Source organism: Sitophilus oryzae, unplaced genomic scaffold (assembly GCF_002938485.1).
Source record: "Sitophilus oryzae breed Bouriz unplaced genomic scaffold, Soryzae_2.0 scaffold_357_pilon_pilon, whole genome shotgun sequence".
In the NCBI taxonomy this organism is placed as follows: Eukaryota; Metazoa; Arthropoda; class Insecta; order Coleoptera; family Curculionidae; genus Sitophilus; species Sitophilus oryzae.
In genome coordinates this window covers 2,022,367-2,043,604 of record NW_022146926.1, presented here as the reverse complement: position 1 = coordinate 2,043,604, position 21,238 = coordinate 2,022,367, and the positions used below count along the sequence as shown (strand labels likewise).

The 21,238-nt window shown below is 34.0% G+C and overlaps 4 protein-coding genes across 9 annotated transcripts in view; 2 read left to right on the top strand and 2 right to left on the bottom strand.

The window, feature by feature from the left end:
• Positions 1-8,421, bottom strand: part of LOC115884748 (E3 ubiquitin-protein ligase TRIM37-like) — a 32,439-nt gene extending 24,018 nt beyond the window's left edge. For 4 of the 5 annotated variants that reach the window (XM_030903406.1, XM_030903409.1, XM_030903408.1 and 1 more), the window contains exons 1-11: positions 8,136-8,421; positions 7,632-7,897; positions 7,362-7,572; positions 7,159-7,305; positions 6,926-7,095; positions 6,655-6,864; positions 6,421-6,600; positions 5,941-6,055; positions 5,627-5,877; positions 3,888-4,137; positions 186-300 (exon numbers count right to left, since the gene is read on the bottom strand). In XM_030903406.1, coding sequence (XP_030759266.1) covers positions 186-300; positions 3,888-4,137; positions 5,627-5,877; positions 5,941-6,055; positions 6,421-6,600; positions 6,655-6,864; positions 6,926-7,095; positions 7,159-7,305; positions 7,362-7,572; positions 7,632-7,897; positions 8,136-8,186 — 1,966 coding nt within the window. In that variant the 5' untranslated portion in view covers positions 8,187-8,421. Of the gene's footprint in view, positions 1-185; positions 301-3,887; positions 4,138-5,626; positions 5,878-5,940; positions 6,056-6,420; positions 6,601-6,654; positions 6,865-6,925; positions 7,096-7,158; positions 7,306-7,361; positions 7,573-7,631; positions 7,898-7,958; positions 8,081-8,135 lie in introns of those variants that run through there. The other variant, XM_030903407.1, reaches the window with a different exon arrangement.
• A 287-nt stretch (positions 8,422-8,708) lies between these two features.
• On the top strand, positions 8,709-9,695 carry LOC115884787 (UPF0692 protein CG33108). The gene is made up of 2 exons (XM_030903467.1): positions 8,709-9,213; positions 9,280-9,695. The coding sequence occupies exons 1-2, from the start codon at positions 8,843-8,845 to the stop codon at positions 9,587-9,589; spliced, it is 681 nt and encodes a 226-aa protein (XP_030759327.1). The 5' UTR covers positions 8,709-8,842; the 3' UTR covers positions 9,590-9,695.
• LOC115884786 (peroxisomal targeting signal 2 receptor) lies at positions 9,642-10,935 on the bottom strand. The gene has a single exon (XM_030903465.1). It carries the CDS (start codon positions 10,656-10,658, stop codon positions 9,705-9,707), a length of 954 nt encoding a protein of 317 aa, XP_030759325.1. The 5' UTR covers positions 10,659-10,935; the 3' UTR covers positions 9,642-9,704.
• A 316-nt stretch (positions 10,936-11,251) lies between these two features.
• Positions 11,252-20,419, top strand: LOC115884757 (homeobox protein 2-like). 2 transcript variants are annotated; one of them, XM_030903426.1, is made up of 7 exons: positions 11,252-11,514; positions 11,621-11,835; positions 11,900-12,100; positions 12,177-12,401; positions 12,455-16,077; positions 18,921-19,004; positions 20,022-20,419. In XM_030903426.1, exons 1-7 carry the CDS (start codon positions 11,486-11,488, stop codon positions 20,070-20,072), a joined length of 4,428 nt encoding a protein of 1,475 aa, XP_030759286.1. In that variant the 5' UTR covers positions 11,252-11,485; the 3' UTR covers positions 20,073-20,419. The 2 variants fall into 2 exon arrangements, with proteins under 2 accessions (XP_030759286.1, XP_030759285.1); XM_030903425.1 differs by having other exon boundaries at positions 11,254-11,514; positions 12,174-12,401.
• Positions 20,420-21,238: the final 819 nt, after the last annotated feature.

The following is a 21,238-nucleotide window of genomic DNA, read 5'->3' as shown; positions in this document are numbered from 1 at the left end:
CGTGTGGGGATTACAACCGAAATAATAAATAAAACAAGCACTGGAAGAAACAACCTAATTCAAATCTATATATTTGTTAAAACTTACCGCTATCTTCTTTCGTTTAAGTAGGATATAACGAATAAAAAAGTTACTAAAGACTTTAAATCTAAATAATAACTACACATAAGTAGATTTCTACTGACCTGACATTGTCTCCAAGTCGACATCGTTTTCGTCGTTAGAGTTTTCACTGGTGCCTATCAAATTTGCTCCTTGCTGTTCAAATTCTTCCATCAGTGGTTCAGGTTCGCTTAAATCCTAATTATACGAAATTTTATAAATAATGTTATAGGGCTTGTTTCTCTCTACAATTTCCTGTCTCACAATGTACCGTTTGTGTCGGGGAAGGGTTCATAGTTTCATAGTTGTCGATTTTCGAAAGAAATCAGTACGTGTATATTATTTCGTATATTTTTCACTTTATTGATTTTATGCAAAGCACTGTTCATTAAAATGTTGTATCCTATGTTATAGGGCTTGTTTGTCTCTACAATTTCCTGTCTCACAATATACCGATTGTTTTATAAGCTAAATATTAGGCTTTCTCTATGGATACAACTGGCTAACGCAAGCTGTTAGGATATTCTATTAATTTTAATCGTGTTCTTTAGACATTGTGAATGATCGTAAACTAAAAAGTATAAAGTGTAATTGAAACCACTAATTTATTTCACTAATTGCGGGGTTCTCGATGAAGCTAGAGAGCTCCAGTTCTGTTTCTTAAATAGAACAAAATTTGTACAGAAATATCAGTAGTTTATTTGAACCGTACTTAAGGTTTGATATTCACCGATTATGTATGAGAAATACTCAAAAAACTACTTATATTTTCCTTCCCCTAGGAGATGCAAGACCTTGTCGTTGGTGGGGAAGCTCCTGGTCAGGTGCTGGGGGGAATCCCCCCTAGCACTTGGCTTGGTCTAAGAAGCATCTAACTCATCGTCTTGTCCCTGACTGTAGTGTCGTGGCCAGGGAATTGCACCAAGACATATAACGATACCGGGCGGGGCTACGGACAGCCTCAACCTTGGGGCACCGGGGGGCACCCCATTGTATTTTACCCCTTACTTCTACATGCGGGGCTCTGTAGAAGTGGACCGACTGTCCCTAGCGACTCATAGGAACACTATGAGATCTGGTAATAATAGTAATAAAAACATCACCGGTGAAGCTGTGGGGAAACCCCCTAGCGACACTGGGAACAGTAACAATGAAAGTTCCAAGGGGCCAAACCCAAAGAGAACTACAGGAGAGGTGGCTGACACTTGCGTGAGACCATCCTCCGCAAGTGGCATACAAGCTACCACCTCCTCCAAGGGTCGGGAGCCTACCTCCTACCTCTAAACCCAACAGGCGACACAAGCTACCGTTTCGTCTACCCGGCCTGGGTCGTAGCTCCTCGACTGTGAGGGACACGGGTCTCCGTAGGAAGTCCTGGGACTGTATGATGAGTTATAACTCAAGAAAGGGGGACACAATAGATCTCTAAGGTCGAAGAGATTAACCCCCCTCCCACTTATTCTAAATTCTAATTCTAATTCTACTTATATTTTCACCGATATTACTGAGAATTTTTTGTAACAAAATAACACAGAAGAAAATGAATAATAAACAATAATTATTAATTAAATACTAAATAATATAGTTCCAATCGTCTATAATAATAAAAAAAAAAGTATTAAAATATCAGTAGTTCATTTGAACCGTACAATATTTTTGATTTTCACCTTTGAATTTAAATAAAAATATTAAGGAAAGCGACGGGTTCCTAAAATGGCCGACTTAAATTCCGGTAGATCCCCACCCTAGGGCCCTTTTTCTGTCTACCTTGCACGAATACATAGATAGCATTATACTCCTTCCTTAATATTTTTATTCAAAGGCAAAATTATACGGAGAATGTCATCGATCGTCATTTCCAAGTCAACTGGACGCCGTTTTTTTCGATCATTATACCATTTCTTATCCATAAAATATAACAGAATGCAGTGGCGGCCCGTCAGGTGAGGCAACTGAGGCGCCGCCTCACCTCGAAATTCTAGCCTTTAGTAGTACACAAATTTATTTCCAGCTAATCGTATATTTATATTATAGCAATATTAATATTGAATAATTTTATTAAAATATACCAAGATTTTTACTTTTCGACCGGTCTAAACCAACCGATCCCGCCATATCGTTTCTGTTTTAACTGGACTACAATGCATCTTTTCGTTCTGCGTTCCTGAGGCGTAATTTTTGCCGCCTCTGCCGACCTTTTTTTATCAATGAACTAAAACGTCACACATTGAAATCAGTGGGTCGGGGAAGCGGAGGGAAAGCGTGAAATTAGCTGCTGCAGAGGCGACAGCCAAATCGCTTAAGTGCAACGCTGTTGCCAGATTCATGAAAAAAAATCCATTCTTTACAAACTTGATTGTTAAGTTCAAAAATAGTTCGTGCTTGATATGGCTGGATAATGCGATATTATAATGCTCTTTGTAATTAAAATTAATCTATTAATTGATCTTCACGAAATACCCCATCAATAATTATGGAAATAATATCGTATATCGAAGAGAGTATAGAATAAATTTGAATAATATGAACTCTTGGCATCCACGCAATACTGGTCAAAATAACTTTAGATATTTCGGGGAATTACTAAACGTCACGTCTGTTCGGTAGGTTTGTTTTATGCTTTTGTGCAAGTAGTGTGATCTAGCCGTAATTCAGAGTTTAGTGATTTATTTTGTAATAATCAGACTTTAAAATGAATCATGTACATGACATTGTGATGTCCCTTCTAGAAACCCCGTTTTCCAGAAGACAGGAGGATGAAAAGCGAGAGGTCTTACAGGGAAACAGACCTACTTCCCAGATAAGTATTATAGCAAATGATAAAAAGACAAATTAACAATCCCGATTACAAGTGTTCAAGCCGAGCGGGATTTTTCTTGTCTAAAACGGATAAAATCTACTTAAGAAATACAATGTTACAAGATAGAATTTCTGCTTTGTCTTTATTTGGTTTGTCAATTGAAAAGGAGCTGTTGGTTACCCTTATATACTCAGAAAAAAAAAATAAAGAAACAGTTCCGATGATGACTTTTTTAATAAGTTATGCTTACAAACTTATTATATCTGAGGAGCAAAAAAATCTCTAGCTTATTGTTGCTTAGCTGCTTAAAAAACAAAAAGAAAATAAACACATAAAAGCAAAAAAAAAGTTCTTATGACATTTTTAGTAGGTTAAACCTTCAAACATATTATATCTGAGGAACAAAAAAAATTAAACTTGTTGCAGCTTAGACCCCTCCCCCCGTCTTTTTGTTTCCGTCCGCGTTTGCGTCGCCTCATCAGTTCTAATGGTCACGAGCCGCTACTGACAGAATGGTTTTAAAATATCAGTAGTTAATTTCAACCATATGTTGAGGTTTGATTTTCACCAATTCAAAAAAAAAAATAATAATAAACAACAACCATTAAATCGATAAATCATTTTTGAACAGTACATTCACTGCTACTTCTGCAATTTTTTGTGGTAAAATCCCAAAGCAATAAGACTGTACCAAAATACAACAGTAAGTAACATGAATTAAATATATATAACGCCATTCCTGTTACATAAATATCACAAACTGGTATTTAAACATTAGTAGTTCATTTGAACGGTACATTGAGGTTTAATTTTCACGAGTTATATACCGTATGATCGAAAAAGAAACGGCATCCAGTTGACTTGGAAATGAATATCGATGACATTCCCCATACAATTTTACATATAAAACGATAGCGATCTTCATTTCATAGCCATCGCTGACGCCTTTTTTTTCGATCATCTTATCTCAGAAAACACTACTTACACTTTCACTGCTACTACTGCTTAACATCAAAGAAACTGTGGAATTCAATAAATTTGGAGAGCTAAGGGAAACGCCCAAGCCTAAAATCCTATGCGGGGATTCCTGGTTATGGGACTCGTTCGACTTTTTGCTGTTTATTTGGGTTTGTATAGAGGAAGCCGAAGTTGAACTGCTGCTACTAGCGCCATTTTGTTGAGCTTTTGAGGAACAGGGGCATTCGCCGGTAGAAACAGTCTTTGTTTGAGCAGTACTGTAACATACATAAATTCTAAATCAGTATGTTTGAAAAAAATTGTTGAATATAAAAATAAAGTTTATCACACTCTTTGTATTTTTTGTATTCTATATGTTTTCTGTAACCACCATGAAAAAAATCCACCAAAAAAATCAGATTTAAATAGAAAAAAAATTATCATATTATTCAAAGAGAGAGAGAAATGACATCGGTACTGTTTTTTCGAAATATTTTTTTTCAAAAAATCTCAATCCAAATCATCCAAAAACTTGAATATCGACATGGTTATTTATTTAAAAACCAAATCACAACTGAAAATAAGCATCGATAGACGGAAATAATCATCGCTTGTCGTTTCAAAGGCCACTGAGACGCCGTTCTTTTTTTCGAAAAATATTTCTCATGTCAAAAAACTCCCAGACACCAATTTTCATCAAAATATTGACGGTACTTCAGAAATTATTTGGAAAAAATCGAAATAAAAATGACACTTCTACACCCTGTCTCCAAAATTAAACATTTTAGGACATACAGTGATGGACATATGTATGGAAGGATTTTTTTTTTAAAATATTTTGTGTAACTTTCTTTTTAAACTTATTTTAAATGTATTAAATGAAACAACGTTTTGTAATTTATGGATATTTAGTTTTAATTTTCAAAAATAATTTCTTATTTTTCTTTTAATAAAAACCATAAAAATTACTGTGGACAAAAGTATGGAAAGAAAATTTTATAAAGAAACAAATCCTAAAATCTAATATTTGGTAGCGTAACCTTTGGCCTGAAGGACTGCTATACATCTTCTTGGCATGGAATCCACAAGGTTTTGACAAATTTCCAAAGGAATGTTCTGCCATTCATCTTGGAGTATCTCCCACAAATCTGTCGCATTGTGAATAGCCCTTAACCGAATTTTCCTTTCTAAATGCTCCCAAAGGTGTTCAATTGGGTTTAAGTCTGGCGACTGAGAAGGCCTAGTAAAATTTTTATTATTGCAACACAATATCTGATCAATAAATAATCTCCAGTAAATATTTAGTATTAAAAACTTTGATACCCTTGGAGAAATGAAGCCTTAAATTTTTACTGCAATTTCATAAAATTGAAAATATTTCAAAAACGGTAACGTTTAAGTGTGATAAACCTTAATCAAATTTACCTTTATTTCAATCGTAGAATATAAAAATAGAATAATATACAGGGTGTTCCATTTTAAAAACCACAACTATAATATTTTTAACTTATTTGGAACCCAGAACTTACAATTTGTAAAAATCTTATCGTTTAGCTACAATACTCCGTGTCGTATGTGGTGAACAACCCTGTATAATTATTTATTTAAAACTAAAACAACAACTACAATCCAACAAAGATGGTGGTATTTTTGTTATAACATATCTCAGAATCAGAAATGATTAAAGGTCTAAAAAGCAGGGAACTAATGTTTAGTTAGTTATATTTAAGAAATATACAACCAAACCATACAATTCTATAAACTTACCTGCAAGTAGCCGCAGCGCCTATATTTCTACCAAAATTAGTGAGATCTGTCGAATACGACTTTTCCGCTACATTGCACTGAGAGGTTGAGGGGATTGCCCGACTATCAATTGCCACATCGTTGGTCATCGACGTTGGAATAGATTGCAACGCGTACATGCTCTTGACCAAAGCCACATTGGCGAGGTCAGTTTGAGAATTAACGCCCAACGTGGCGGCCACAGCATTTCTTGAAATTTCCGCAGCTAAACGCTGTTAACAGAATAGAATAAATTAATGTTGAGAAACGACGCGTTAAATATAGGAGAAAAATACCTCTTTCGATTCGTTAATTTGAGAAATATACTGGTTTTGAACTGTCTGTAACTGATTGATGTACCATTGTTGATCGCGACATCTTTGGTAAAACGTTGGAGCCCGTACTTGAAATCTAAATATAACAGATTTTCAAAATTCAAAAAAAAAATATACAGGGTCCGGCATAAGTGCGTCGTGAATCTGTAGCTAGAATATAAAACTTGGAAATATATTTCGACAGTTTCGTTCCAAACCAAACCAAACCAAACCAAACCAAACCAAAAATGTAATAATATACAGGGTGTTCCATTTAAAAAAAATCATCCCGATCCACTCACACTTTTGAGCCACCCTAGAGAAGTTAAAATATTTTCCTCACCATCCTAGAACTTACTTTAGGTTTGTACTTAAAGAAAATCCCCAAATTTTTTATTCTAGGAGCTACAGATGCCCAACGAACTATTGCGAGGCCCTGTATATCTAGGTAATTATACAAACCTTAGAACTAATGTATCAAGTGCAACATTTAAATATCCTTCACTAGCCAGTAAGTCCAATCTAAAGAATCTGTTGTAGCCCCAACATTCACCAACCTCAAAATCGGAAGCAAACTCTCTTACGATATTTTTATTAGAATCTCTACTAGCTTGATGTATCATCTCCACTCTGTATTCATATCTGAAATTAAATTTTATTAACTGCAACATTATTAATGTTATACTTTAAACATACTTTGAAGGTTCTGGATAGCCGGCACTCAACTCCAAAAATACGGAAAGATAGTTTCCGCGAACTACACCATTTCCGTCTGGATATACTTTCAGTCGCCAGCAAAGTCCATTGCAATGTAACGGTGTAGAGTACACTGGATCTGCTTTTCTTTGTAACTGGGTAAATCCGTGCATTACGAAAGTACTGGTGCTGTAGCCTGGCACAATTTCACTACAAAAAAATAATTATGTTTATTAACCTGAATCTATGTAATCCTCTTGATTTATTCTACCTATGAAAATCTGCAGGAACTGGAGCTGTAACAAAACTTGTCATTGGTTTCTTACGAATATTATGAATCATTCTAGATAGTTCAGAACTTTTTGTTATTAGAACAGATTTTGAGCATGTATGCACTTGATGTTCAATTTCATGTAGTAAATGTTCTAATTGTTCCGTTTCCTAAACAAAAGTTAAGTTATATTATATAAAATTATAAAAAATTGTTCAAATAACTGTACATACTTGAGTTAAAGTATCCTTTTGCCCCATCAAAGTTAATAGTTTGGTTTTTAATTGTGAGTCTAATCTTGCAATCATTAGTTCAACAGCGTTCCTAATTTCCCTAACTCTTTCATCTTTAGCTGTCCTAACTGACTCAACATTTCTTTCCTAAACATATTTTTCTTCAAAAATAAATTCCAATAATATTTGTAATTCTAACTTACCACTTCTTGGACGATGCTTATTAATTCCATTAGTCTCCGTCGTAACTGAGCAACTTCGTCTTTAATTTGGGTAACATGTTGCTCATAAACTTCATCCAGAGGTTTAAATGTATGACCTGAATGAGTTCCACCCCATAGGGCACATTGATGGCAAATACAGCATCTGCATGTCCAACAGTAAACTGATAATTTTTCTAAATGAGTTGTACATCTATAAATATATATTGTACAATATTATATCACAATTTAACAAAATCACAAAAAGTATACTTGTCTCTATCGCTTTCATCAACTCTGCTTCCATTTACGTTCACAGCTTGTAAAGTATCTAACTGCTGTGTTACTTCTTCAACCCATCGACAATTAACCAGCTCATGTAAATGTAAGGAGGCTCTACAGTGGGGACACTGAGATCTTTGCTCTGTCAACCATCTTCTTATGCAGACATAGCAACACAGTTTTGAGCAGTGAGGACAAAGATGTGCGTCGCGCAGTTTTTCCATGCAAATGAAGCATCGAAATACTTCTGCAAGGGTCTAAAAATATATCTCGTTAAACACAATACAAATTTACAGAAGCAGTATTAAATAGTCTTACACATTCTGATGTTGAACTACTATAACAGTCCATTATTAAAAATAAAACATCTCAATATCTACCAATGATTTTGATGTAATGACTTAAAGATGACATAAAATTGTTAAACCATAGGCATATTGATTTTTTTTCAAATTTTTTTATAACAAAAAATAAGAAAATATATTTATACAGTACCTCAACGCTGTGGTCATCATGTTTACTTCCTGGTTTATTTCTTGTTGCCATTGAAATTAAATCAAAATTGCCGTTGTTTTTATTAGTTAAAAATCGTTATTGTAAAACTTCATGGGATCCATTATGAAAAATATGATTTCTGAGTTCTTAAAAAACTTCTTAAACTATAACAATAAACTGTTACATATTAATCAGTGTTAATAGCTATTGTTAAAATTATTTTTTTCTTTTCAGATTTTATGTTGTCCTTTGAACTGTGAACTGTCAATATCAGATGTCAGTAGTAATGACAGATGACAGTGACCGAGTGACATCACAACGACCACAGATTAAAAACAGGATAAGATGCAGAGAACCCTTTGAATAAGAAGAACCATAAACCATAACCGTGCCATAACCATGTACATAATATAAAAAAAAATATGAGCCCTATCTTAGCTAGTCATATACTGTGTACCATAGAGAAACTAATTTTCAATTTGTGATTTTTGTATGTTACCTGTGATTTGCCTGTGATCAAGGATATCTGTTGCACAGAATACAGAATATAACGACACTAACGATCTGTTGTATGTGATCTGTGGGTATCTGTGATTGCTGTTCGATTTTGTGATGTAATGTGCAGTTCATAGAGAAATATAAAATAAAGTGTAATTTAAATTAGATCCACAAGTTTACAATATCTTTATTGTGATCTTTATTAATTAATGGATTTTACATGGGCCTTACCATATCCAGAAATTCATAAAATATGTGTTCTGTTTGAACGTTCTGAATTGTCTAACCCAAAAAAATGGTCTTATAGTCCTTTACAGAGCCATAAACAGGAAGGTCCCCAATGTGGATTAGTAGCCCTTGCTATGTTGATCAGAAACTCTAATAACGATAGTATAAATATCATATATCAATACGCAAAAAAAGAGGGATTCACCCTTAACGGAGAGATATTTAGTGTAAACTATATGAAGCAATTGGCAGTAAATTTTCTAAAAGATAGAAAAATTGAAGTATATTCTGGCCCTCTGAACAGTCACAAAATAGAACAGTTCCTCTTTGAGGGTGGAGCTCTCTTAGTTCCGTATCCTTATTTGTTAAACTTTCATATGTCCTAATAATTTTTTTTTTCCTTTTATCAAATTACTAGATATGATACTGATAAAGATAATTCACCAGGACTCCACAACGGCCACAAAGCACATTGGTGTGTGATTTCAGGTGCCGTTCAGACAGAAAATACCTTATTTGTATTAGCCAGGCATGGAAAATCCAAAAATATTGCAATTTGGAATATTGATATTTTATCACAAAGCAATCAACAATTGCATGAATTCTCTCCAGATAGAAAACTGCAAAACATCGAGTATATGCTGCCTGAAGGAGGTATTTCAGGTCCACTGGGGCTAAATGGAAGGAGTATTTTAATCCATCCTAAAAATGATATCTCTACTTTTTAATATACATAATTTTTTAACTTCTGTGAATATACATGTTAAATTGACCATCAAATTAAGTACCATATTTTTATATTTTTAATAAAAATACCGTATTACAACTTATTGACAACATATTCTAAAGTTTGTGTCTTAAATTTCTAAGCGCAGTTGGTGTAAAAACAGAAATACATTTATCCCAACTACAAGCAGCAATCTCCCCTTTTCTATGCACATTCCAATCTAAACCATGAATAAACTCAGAATGATGTTGTGAAATTTCTAGAGGTTGTAAGTTGTCATTAATGTTCCAAATTTTTGTTGAAAAATCAAAACTACCTGTAGCTAGAATATTTGAATAATGAGGAGAGAAGTGTAACACTTTCGTTGGAACATTGCTATCCTTCATTTGAAAAACTGGTTGAGTATAATATCTTATGTCCCATCCTCTGACAAGTCCATCACTACCACAAGTAGCTATGAGGTGTCGACTAAATGAATTCCAATCACAATACAAAGCTTGTGTATCGTGAGCTTTTAAAGTGCATGCTGGCATTGGCATTAATGAATTCCATATCTTTAAATTACCATTTTCAGATACTGTTGCAAACAAATCTTCGGAGCACTTTGAATAACATACACAATGGATTATATTGCAATTATCATAAAATGTGTTCACAGAGCTACTTCGATTTAAATCCCATACTTTTATACTTGAATCCCAAGAAGTACTTATAAATTGATCTCGATATTTTGACCACCTGACTGAAGAAATTTCACGTTTATGTCCTGAATATTCTGCTGTAGGTGTATCTTTGTTATAAATATCCCATAGTTGTAAATGACCATCACCTGCACCAGTTATTAAATTATTAGGCAGTGATTCAGACCATGCCACATCAAAGAGAGATTCGTGCCAATATTTTATGTTTAAAATGTCAATTGATATTCCTTCTTGAATTTGTAGAATAAATAATGTTCCCTTTCCGGATAATCCAAACGACTCATTGGCTGTTGCAGCCAAACAGTGTGGAATTCTATTAGAAAATTTAATACTATATCCATATTTACCAAAAGTTGAGAATGTTAACATTTAATAGGTAGCAACTCTGACGGAATCAAATCCATCTATTTTAACGATGTTCACATTCCAAATTCCAAAACATCACATATGGATTTTTAATATTATTTATTTAATTGTGAAAATCTGCACTGTCTCTCCTTTTATTTTGACTTCCCTTCTTGCTTCGGAGAAATATTTAGTATGTCTCTTGTCTATGGAAAAACATGTTTTATAATTATTTCATAAATTATTTATAATTTTATATTTTCATTTTCGCGTTCCCATGTCGTTTCGTTCTTGGTTTCGTTTTTCATTTGAAAGTCCAAATCCACAGAACGTATTTCTATAACATACTTCAGCAGAAAACAGAAAACTTCAGGGATGGGTGTTTCAAATTCCAGTGTAAAGCTGTAAAACTATTCTACATGTAAAAAATATATAGTATTTTACGCCGTGTACGAAACTTTGTTGGGAATATAAGAGACTATACAAATATGTCGTAAAAAAGGGTAAACGTCTACTCATCCAATAATAAACTGAAATCTCCACAATGGACAAACTGAAATCTCCATAATGGACCACATGTTCATATGACATGTCGGCTAAGTTCACTGTGATCATATATATTCTTTATCTATGACTACCTCTACACTCCATATCTATGACTATGACAGATAGTTGACAGATAGATATTTTTTTTGAAAATTAGAGGTTACGTAAAGTATTATTTTATAATGTAAACAGAGATGTAAATATTAAAGTTTCGGTTTTTAGAAAAGAATATAAAGAATTATGGGATTTGCAAATAGTAAAGCATTTAATATTAATAGTGAGATAGATAGTAGATAGTGTTAACCATGCAGCAGAAAAAAACACGTGAAAAAAGGTTCATATAAAATTTAACTATATTTTTGTCTTCATTACTTCACTTGAGTAGTAATTACTTTTTATTCTTAATCTAAGGTAATTACTAATTATATTGTTTCTTTTAGTAAAACCAGAGCATGGGAAAAAGACAGAAGAAAGAGACTTAACGATGGTTTTACTAAACTCAGTCAAGTTTTACCAACTTATGATTTTTCCAAAAACTTTTCCAAATTAGAAATTTTAGAAAATGCTAAATTAGCGATTACAGATTTAGATGAAAAACTTAAAGCCTTTCTATACCCTCAGGATTCTAAGAAATGCCATGAAGAAAAATTAAAAGGTGAATTTATAAAATATGTTTATATAATACTGTATCAATGTTTTTAATGTTTTCTTTTTTAAAGTGTTTAGTGATGTTATTAAAAGGCTACAAACCCGCATAAGGAAACTTTTAGTGAGAAATGAACAGCTCAGTAATTTGCTAAAAAATGCAGGTATTACTGTTCCAAGAGAATATAGTGCTGTTAAAAAATTTACGAAATCATACAAAGATATTTATAAGGCATCTCAACAAAGAAAAAAGGATGGAGAAGAAGAACTGGAAAGTATGTCATGGTTTAATTATTATTGTATTGTTTTAAAAGTATAATTCTCTGAAACTTAACAACTATGTTTCAGAAGAGAATCAAGTAAAAGTTAAACAAAAGAAAGCTAAGCCTTATTTAGATTTGAAACGTAAGAAAAGTTGTAGCCCATCTGTAAAAAATAAGAGGTTTTCTAAAAAGAAACAGGCTTCTAAAATAGCATCATCTTTCCCAAATTGTGTATTTATAGTTTCTCAACCAAATCTAATTAACAGCTCTTGTTATATCCTTGCAAGAAATGCTAGAAAAGGGAATCAAACAGGTAATATCTATTTTGTGAGTATGTACTTGTCTTAAATCTGTCTTTAATTTTAGTAATAACCAATTCTTCACTTTTAAAATCGCCTATAGTGTCTCCTAATATTAAACCATCTGTATTCAGTGGTAATGTGGCAACAAATTTAGGACCAGGAACGTTAATCTTAACAAATGGTACTGTAACACCGATTGTACAAACTCCCCAAATTCTTCCTGTGGTTCCAACAATATTCAATCCTATTCAAAGTAATGTATCAACACTTATTGTTGTATCTTGCAATGCTAAGTCATCTTGTATTAATAAAATTACATCTTCAACTTCATTGATACAATCATCCAAGTCTAACAAGATTCAAGAATTAAAATATTCCAGTGAAGATATAATTTCCAGTAATATGTGTCCAATTTTAAGACCCAAAATTTGTCAGACTAAAACGACCCAAGTTAATAAGGTTCCTATACCTGCTTTATCATCAAAAAACAAACATTTATGTATAAATACCACTAAAATATCTAAAACCGATATTTCCCAGGAAAAAAATTTAGACAATTGTGTTAAAAATATAAAAAATATAAGTAATAAACGTAAAAGATGTAACATTGATGACAATAGCAAAACAAAAAAGCGAAAACCGAATATTGAACAAAAACAATTTAGTGCCGAGTCTTCAGTTTGTAATAAAGACTCAATAAATGTAAAATCAACACTTGATAATACCAAAGTCAATCCTCCTGTTCATGAAAATAGTAAAGACAATTGTGAAAGTATTAAAACTAATGTTGAATCTTGTATCAAACCAAAACTACAGGTTTCAGTGTCAGAAATAGCAACTGTGGTAAACACATCTTCGTCAAATCAGTCATTTAATACATTATTAGAACAGTCTGATATTGTTCAAAACTCTAAATCAGAAAATAAGAGTGAAATATCCAAAGATATAGAGAGTAAGAAAGAAAAACCACAATTACATGAAAATAAAACGAAATTAAATGATCAACCTGTAAGTACTATGGCAGTTTGCACTAATTCTGGATCAGAATTGACTTCTGATCTGATATTCAGTACCTCAAGCTCTAAACCTGAGTGTAATTTACAGGAGTTAAAATCAATGAGTTATAATTTGTCAAGAACTGTAACTAGTAGTAAGGATATTAATGATACTCCAGATATAAAATCACTAGAACTCAATTTACCACAATCTGAGTTATCCAACGATATATTTGCTTCTCTTCAAGTGCCCTCTGGATGTCAAAACCCGGAATCAACGTCTCCGACGGCAGCTTTTCTACTTGCATTTCCTTTAGTCTCATCGGGAGTAAAAGTAACAGAAGTTATAAATGATGAAAATAATGAATCACAAACTGCTACACCTAATATACTGCAGATTGGTACAATGGAAACTACCAAGCCTAGTCAGTCTCATTCCGAAAGTTTAACGCCGAGCTTGTTGAATTTAGATGGTTTTTCGTTCTTTTCTAATAAAGACAGCTGTAGCGGATTTTATAATAATTATACTGCATCTTCCAATTCGCAAATTTGTAGTACAACAACGACGGCAACAATCTCTAATCAAAATTATGTTAATAGCAGAGCACTTACTGAAATGGACAACAAAGCAAATTTAATGGTGAAGGGACAAAAGAATAATGGAATCCGTTCCTGTCAGAATAATTATAATAACATTCCAGTTAGAAGCACTGCCTCGATAGATACCAAACATACAAACCCTCAGATGCTTCATAAGAAAATGAACAAAGAACACAAATTAAGTAATCCAAGTCATTGTAGCATCACGAATAATGTCGATCGTCCAGCGTCTGGGGTACAATCAAACTCATGTCAAAGTAGATCAATAGGGAATACTCATTTTCCTAAAGGAGGATCTAACGAACCTTATGTGCCCAAATCATTTGAAAGCTGCAGCAATTATTCAGGTTATAAGGATTGTAGTTCTCTTGCAAGTAATTCTTTTTACCCCAGTAAGAATTTCAATCCCGCATATACTATTGCTGGAAGTAACAACTATTTCTATAATTCGTACAGTTCTGAAAATGAAAATAGAAATTATAATACGTCGCAATGTTCGGAATATAGAAAGCGCGATAACTACTTAAATCATTATAATAATCAGTCTCAAATCTACAACAAAGAAAAATATGTTCCACACGTCCCAGCAGAAGCCAAAGTCCCGCATGTATCGCAAAACAAGCCGATTAATTGGATGACAACACCTAGTACTACTAGTTCTTATAAAACCGATTATTTTTTGCCACCGTTCACCAAAGATAATGACTTTACTTCAAATTTGAATACAAGTAATTCTTTTAATACGATTTCTTCAAACGCTTATTTCCCTAGCTCTTCTATGTATACCCCGAGCGAGCATTTAAATTCCGATACGAGAAAAGGTGTGGATATTTCTTTTCCAACTTATAACAGTTACCAGAGACCGGATAACGAAGAAAATCAATTCTCGTGGTCGCCAAATAAGATGCCCCAGTTTCTAGATCCAACTCATTCGTTTGTGTCTTCTACGTTACCGACGCTGGTCGGGGATTTAGCTTTAAACAATTTTTCTACAGTCGAACAAAAATCAATAATTAAAGACAGAAGTAATAAGGATAGTCGTAGAAAAATCGGAAATTTTGACGCTCAAACGGGCCAGTCGAATTTCCTTTCTGTCAGCCAATTGGTTGAGAGGGAAAGCGTTCCTGGAAAGGTTTCGTCCAGACGGAACAGCGGAAATCGATCTAAAGTAAATACATCGAAAAAACGACTGGAGAACAAGGTAGAATCTAGTAAAGAACTCCAGAGTTATCACAAGATTGAAAAGAATAATCAGTCTAAAAACTTCGTGAATGATAATTTGTTCTGCGACCCTAAACATCAAAATAGAAACAACAAGATGATACCGAGTAATTATTCAGCGGAGGCATTGATAGGAAACCATATAAACGGGGGAGATAACGGAAAAAAAGTAACGCCCTTTCAGAATAAGGGTATAGTACCGAATTTCTTGGGGGATAATATCGGGCCGTACTTCCCCTCTGTTGACGTACCTCCAGATAACAGTTACATGCAAGCGAACCAGGGTTACCAATCGAATTCTTTCGCGCACAATTTTTCAACCTTCCAAAATAACAGTTATGGAAGTGGTAATATAATTCCTAGCGCTTGTGCCATAACGTCGTCGTACTTGCCGAATAATAATTTTATGCACAATTCCAATGGTCAAGAGTATCAAGCGGACAATTCGAACGTTTTCCAAAATATTATCGCAGCTCCAAAGGATAAAGTCAACTGTACAAAAAATTATAATCGATCTTCCGATAAAGATGATAAACACGACGGTAGCAGTTGTAAGAAGTCGAAAAAACGCAATCTCAATGAAGGAAGTTTACCTTCGTTTGATATCAATTTTCTTTCGTTTTCTGCATCAATGAATTCGCCGATTTTGCCTGACGTTTTTGATACCACTTACCTTCCTCCCACCACTTTGTATTCCTGTAAAAATCCGCTGTATTCCAAGCCAGATTTGGCGCCGGGTACGCTGATTCCTCCTCTGCCTGCTCCTGGAAAACATGGAATTCAGCATCCGGAAATCTCGCCTTCTGTTAATTCAATGGGTACTTCGTTAACCAACTTTAATATGAGCACCATATTTCCAGAAATTAACAAGGTATGTAAGAAAAATCAATTTAAATATGGTTTTTGTAACAATATACAGGGTGGTCCGAACTGTATTCCGGAAACTTCGGCAGCGTATTCTGCAAATAAAAATAAGTAAAAAAGTTTGTATAAATGTATGTCCTAAAATGATTAGTTTTGGAGATACAGGGTGTAGAAGGTCCATTTTTATTTCGATTTTTTCTAAATAATTTCTGAAGTAACGTTATTGACGTGGTGCCTATAGGTGGCGCCCTCTACTAGTGGCGTGAATAGGTGGCGCCCTCTACTAGTAGGAGTCATATTGACATCAAAATCAAATTTCTCATGTCAAAAAATTCCCAGACACCAATTTTCATCCAAATATTGACGTTACCGCAGAAATTATTTAAAAAAAAAATGAAATAAAAATGAAATGTTTACACCCTGTATCTCCGAAACTAAGCATTTTAGGACATACATTTATACGAACTTTTTTACTTATTTTTATCTGCAGAACATGCTGCCGAAGTTTCCGGAATACAGTTCGGACCACCCTGTATAGTTTATTACAAATAATTGTATGCTTGAGATTGTTGAGACAGGCAAATTACATTCTGTATGTTGTTTGTCAAAATCTTCTCGTCGTCGGATACATGACTGCGGTCGATCTTTTTTCCAAGCTTACACTGACGTCAAATATTTCTTGGTAAATTAAAACAAAATTTAAATCCTTGAACTATCGTATAGTCTGTCCTACGAGAGTATACCGGGTGCATCTTAAAAGTGGCTCACCCCAATAACTTTTATTTTTTCAGGTAAAAGATCAAGATTTAGTATGTTAGTATATGACGTAAACTGGGATTGATTGACGTATTCAGTTGTTTTCGATCACTTCCTGTTTCATCGGAAATGACTACAACTTTTGATTTTTAAATGGCACCCTCGGTATTTTGTTACTTTATTACAGTAAATTACACTCTGAATAGAATGACATATCATTGACATATGATATGTTGACATTTTCGAATATGGTTTATTTTAAATTGCAACATACGATTCATAACGACAATTTGACTCGAAATACCAAGTGTGTGGTTCCAAATTATTCGTAAAAAATGCTTTTTCCAAATATGCTAATGAGCCACCCTCGTCCCATTTGAAAAAATTGGGATATGATTAAAAATACGATTTGAGCATCTTTTAACCGGCCAGGACAAGACACTAAAAACTTTAGACGATCAAATCTATTTTTTCAAGACCCCTTGATAAAAAGTTAATGTTTTTAACACAGCCATGACACCCTAGATTGAAATTTAAAATACAGTTTTGTTTTAAGTGAAAATATCAAAGGTTGACATATGATATGTCATTATATTTAGAGTGTCATTTTCTATCAAATAAAGTCAAAAAATACCGAGGTTGCCATTTAAAAATCAAAAGTTATAGTCGTTTTCGGTGAAACAGGAAGTGGCCGAAAATAATTGAATACGTCAATCAATACTAAATTATGTCATATACTAACATACTAAACCTCGTTTTTTTACCTGAACAAATAAAAAAGTTATTGGGGGAAATTAAAAGTTATCACTTTTGAGACGCGCCCGCAGTGGCGTGCAGTACCATTTACAGTAGGGTGGGCAACAGAATCAAAAATATGAAAAAAAACTAAAAAAACGTATGTATTACATAATATATATGTACAATGTACGTATATAAAATTTACTTGTCTAACGTATTTTAACTTTAAACTCAAACAAAAGAAAATTCAAATAACAGCAAATAAATTTAATTATTTGTAGATGCAAAACGAATAATCTGTCTATTATTCAATAATTATTTCTTCCCGATAGGCGACTCAACGACTGGCGAATTAGCTAAACCAATAACCGTACACAATATTGCCAGATTGCCAATTGCCACTGCCTAATAGATTTTATGTACCAAAATGATTTTACAGTCAAATAAAATAATAAATGAAATCATTTGGAAACAAATACAGATGACAGACAAGCAAATTTCTAATTTGCTACATAATACAAATCTTTGTAAAACACAGTTATTTAAAATTGATCATATAAAATAACATGGACTGTTTCTTACATAGTTCTGTAATAACATCGGAACTGGCAATACCGCATCGGCGGGATCGAGACATCGGGTGCATCCGTGCTGCGGTAACGCACTGCTTTTGCTTGTCCATATCCATATAATGTTAAGTTGCGGCCGTGCGTTCGATTTCGAATAATGGGATGCGTTTTTTAGGTAATAATAAGACGTTGAACAGGTGGCGTTTGTTTTGTATGATGTTTCCGGCTTTGAAACCGTAATAAACACAATACTAACTTACTATTTAGAAAAATAAAACAATGTAGGTCGCATTGTAGGATTTGTAGGTAGATATATAATGAAAATTGATCAGATAAATATATTTTTTTGCGTCTGTCTTGAATAAATCGAAGGGTAGGCAATGCTTTTTTGCCTATATGTAATGCACGCCACTGCGCACCCGGTATATTACTGTGACAGTTATTTTTTGTCATTTTAATTCAAATAAAGTAATCATAGTGTGTTTTTTCTCTCGGTTTTTAAATGTCCTCTGTCTGAATCGTCTCTTGTTATTTTACATATTTGATTTCAAATTATTTTTCACTCTAAAGAGGGGTAAGAATACATAAACAACGTTATATTAGTAAATGGCGTTGAATTGCCAAGAATAAAGTGAAAAAAAATAGCATTTTTTGTCTTATTACTAGGACTATGTATGATTTCGACAGACAACGTACAAATATTGAAAAAAGTAGTCAGTATTTTCAATTTATAACAAATACCAGCGTTTATTCAGATTTATTATACAATTGTTATTAATTTTTTTAGGGGCCAATTCAAGAACATTATACAGACAACAGAAATAAAGATTATTCTGTTGGTAGAAATTTTCCAGCAACATCTTCCATTCAAGTAAGTTTGAACAAGTATAGGTACATATAATTATAATTTCGGTTAGAATTCAAAATTAGTTCAGTTGTCCTTTTAAATTGAAAATTTTAATTTTTGGTAATTTCTTAATTCGTGGTCTGGATTTTAACGTGTAAGATAATGATGAACATACTCGACTGACTATGCAAACATGTAAAAAAGAATCATTTTGCTACAGTTCTAAAGCTGTACGCACACTGGTGCGATCACGGCCGCGATCACGATCTCCACGCGGCCGCGGCCGAAAGTTGCTGAAGGATACATATGAGCCGTTTCACATTGGCGCGATCGAGTTTTGGAGACGCGGCGGCATATTCTGCGGTGGCGATCCAGATTCAACTTGTCGAGTTTGAACGCGTGATCGCTACCCAACTGATAGGAATTTTCCGTTATTTTGTGTGTTTTTTCTTGTTGCAATTTAGAAATGGAGTTAACAGAGCAGCTAATTAAGGCTGTAAAAATACAAAAAATTCTATATGATCTATCCGATCCAAGTTACAAAAATAAAAGAATTAAAAATAAAAAGTTTTAGACAAAGTTGGAGTTGCAATTGGATCGGATAGTACATATGTATACATTTTTATTGTTTAAGTTTAAATATTGTAGGTAAATATTTCAGAATGTTTTTTTTTCAGTATACATAATTCACATTTTTAATTTGTACCTATGTATACCTACAGGATAGCTCACTACATATAGGTACGGCGGTGAACATGAACGCGTTGTTGTGTGCCAGAATGATCGCTCATGTTGTCGCTGCCCTGATCGTGATCGCGGCCGTGATCGCACCAGTGTGCGTGTAGCTTTACATTCCACTAGCGTGTCCGCTTAATTCAATTTTTGTTTATTTCTCTAATCTTTAATCATATCTACCACACGTAGGATCTACGATCAGGCAGTTCTGCATGTCTTTTTATCTAACTTTGTACTATTTAACTAACGTAGTCTCATAATTAGAATAACGTGACAGGTATTCTTACAATTCATTATAATTTTTAGGTTCCTTTTAGTAGTAAACCATCAATCAGTTTCAGCTCTTTTGGGACGTGATGAAAATAAATTATTGTATATATTACCTACTTATGTACGCACAACCAAACTTATATGGAATTACTCTTTCACTCTTTATTTCTGACTAAATTTTTTGCAAGGATAAAAATTGGTATACAACTTTAAAGCCCCGTTCTCAGAACATCGGTATTGTCGAGCGACACGCCAAGAACCAAATGAGATCACAAAATTCAAAATTGACAGTTGTTTGAATTTTGTACGATTCTCATTGGTTCTACCGCCGCTCTGTTATGCTCGTAACAGGTTAAAAAACAACGTATCTAAAATGGCTTATTTTCTATACGTTATTCTCTTACCCGTTGCGAGCCTCCATCGACAATCGACCGATGCAGCAGCGTTCCTTTCCCACTCCTGTTATCTCGACCGCCAGGCGTTACGCCCGCAACTGTTTCAAAAAAGCTGCCTCTTTTATATCCTATTATTTTTAAGCTGTTGCAAGCCCAATCCGACCATCGACCGATGCAGCTAGATTCGCCGCGCCGCGCCGTAGCGCATTTCCCACTCCGTTGTCCGTTGTATCTCGCCTCGCCGCCTGTATCGATGGTTGTCGAAATAACATGTTTTCCATCCATACTAGTTGTTTTTTGGAATTGCTTCGAGCAGCATCGAATTTTGTGACGGTGCAGAGTGCAGAGCGCCGACTTCGTTTCAAAAACGGTGGATCTCTATGTGTCGTTATTTTATATCTGTTATTTTTTAGAAGTAGTAACGGTTGCGTTATGTTATTTCTAAAGAATTGTTATAAAATAACAGATAGTTAAATAAACCCATCACTAGTTCTCAGAGCTCCAGAAAGACGAGCGCGACTTCAGGCTGCCAAATCTGTACCAAGATACAAAGGAGAAACTATAATGTTCTGGGGAGGTATTATACTGGGAGCAAAAATTCCATTGTTACCACTTTAACAAACTTTAACGGGTCGGAGAAATGTTGACTTGGTGCTAGACCCAATCGTTAGTCTTTGGAGAGCTGCAATTGGTTATAATTTTAACTTCTTGTACGATTGTGCACCTCCCCATACCAGCAAAGGTGTTATAGTTTTGGACTGGCCTGCATGTTCACCAGATCTAAACCCTATCAAACACTTGTGGGACTAGCTTAAAAAAAGGGTTCAAGCTCGCTTATTATCGTCGAAACAATCCAGG

Excerpts from the sequence above, each read along its gene's own strand:
- LOC115884786 (XM_030903465.1), bottom strand. The coding sequence starts at position 10,658 with ATGTTAACATTCTCAACTTTTGGTAAATATGGATATAGTATTAAATTT.
- LOC115884757 (XM_030903425.1), top strand. The coding sequence starts at position 11,486 with ATGCAGCAGAAAAAAACACGTGAAAAAAG. Across the intron at positions 12,101-12,173 it reads TGGAGAAGAAGAACTGGAAA|AAGAGAATCAAGTAAAAGTT; the intron begins GTATGTCATGGT and ends ACTATGTTTCAG. Across the intron at positions 12,402-12,454 it reads TAGAAAAGGGAATCAAACAG|TAATAACCAATTCTTCACTT; the intron begins GTAATATCTATT and ends CTTTAATTTTAG.
- LOC115884787 (XM_030903467.1), top strand. The coding sequence starts at position 8,843 with ATGGATTTTACATGGGCCTTACCATATCCAGAAATTCATAAAATATGT. Across the intron at positions 9,214-9,279 it reads GGTGGAGCTCTCTTAGTTCC|ATATGATACTGATAAAGATA; the intron begins GTATCCTTATTT and ends TCAAATTACTAG.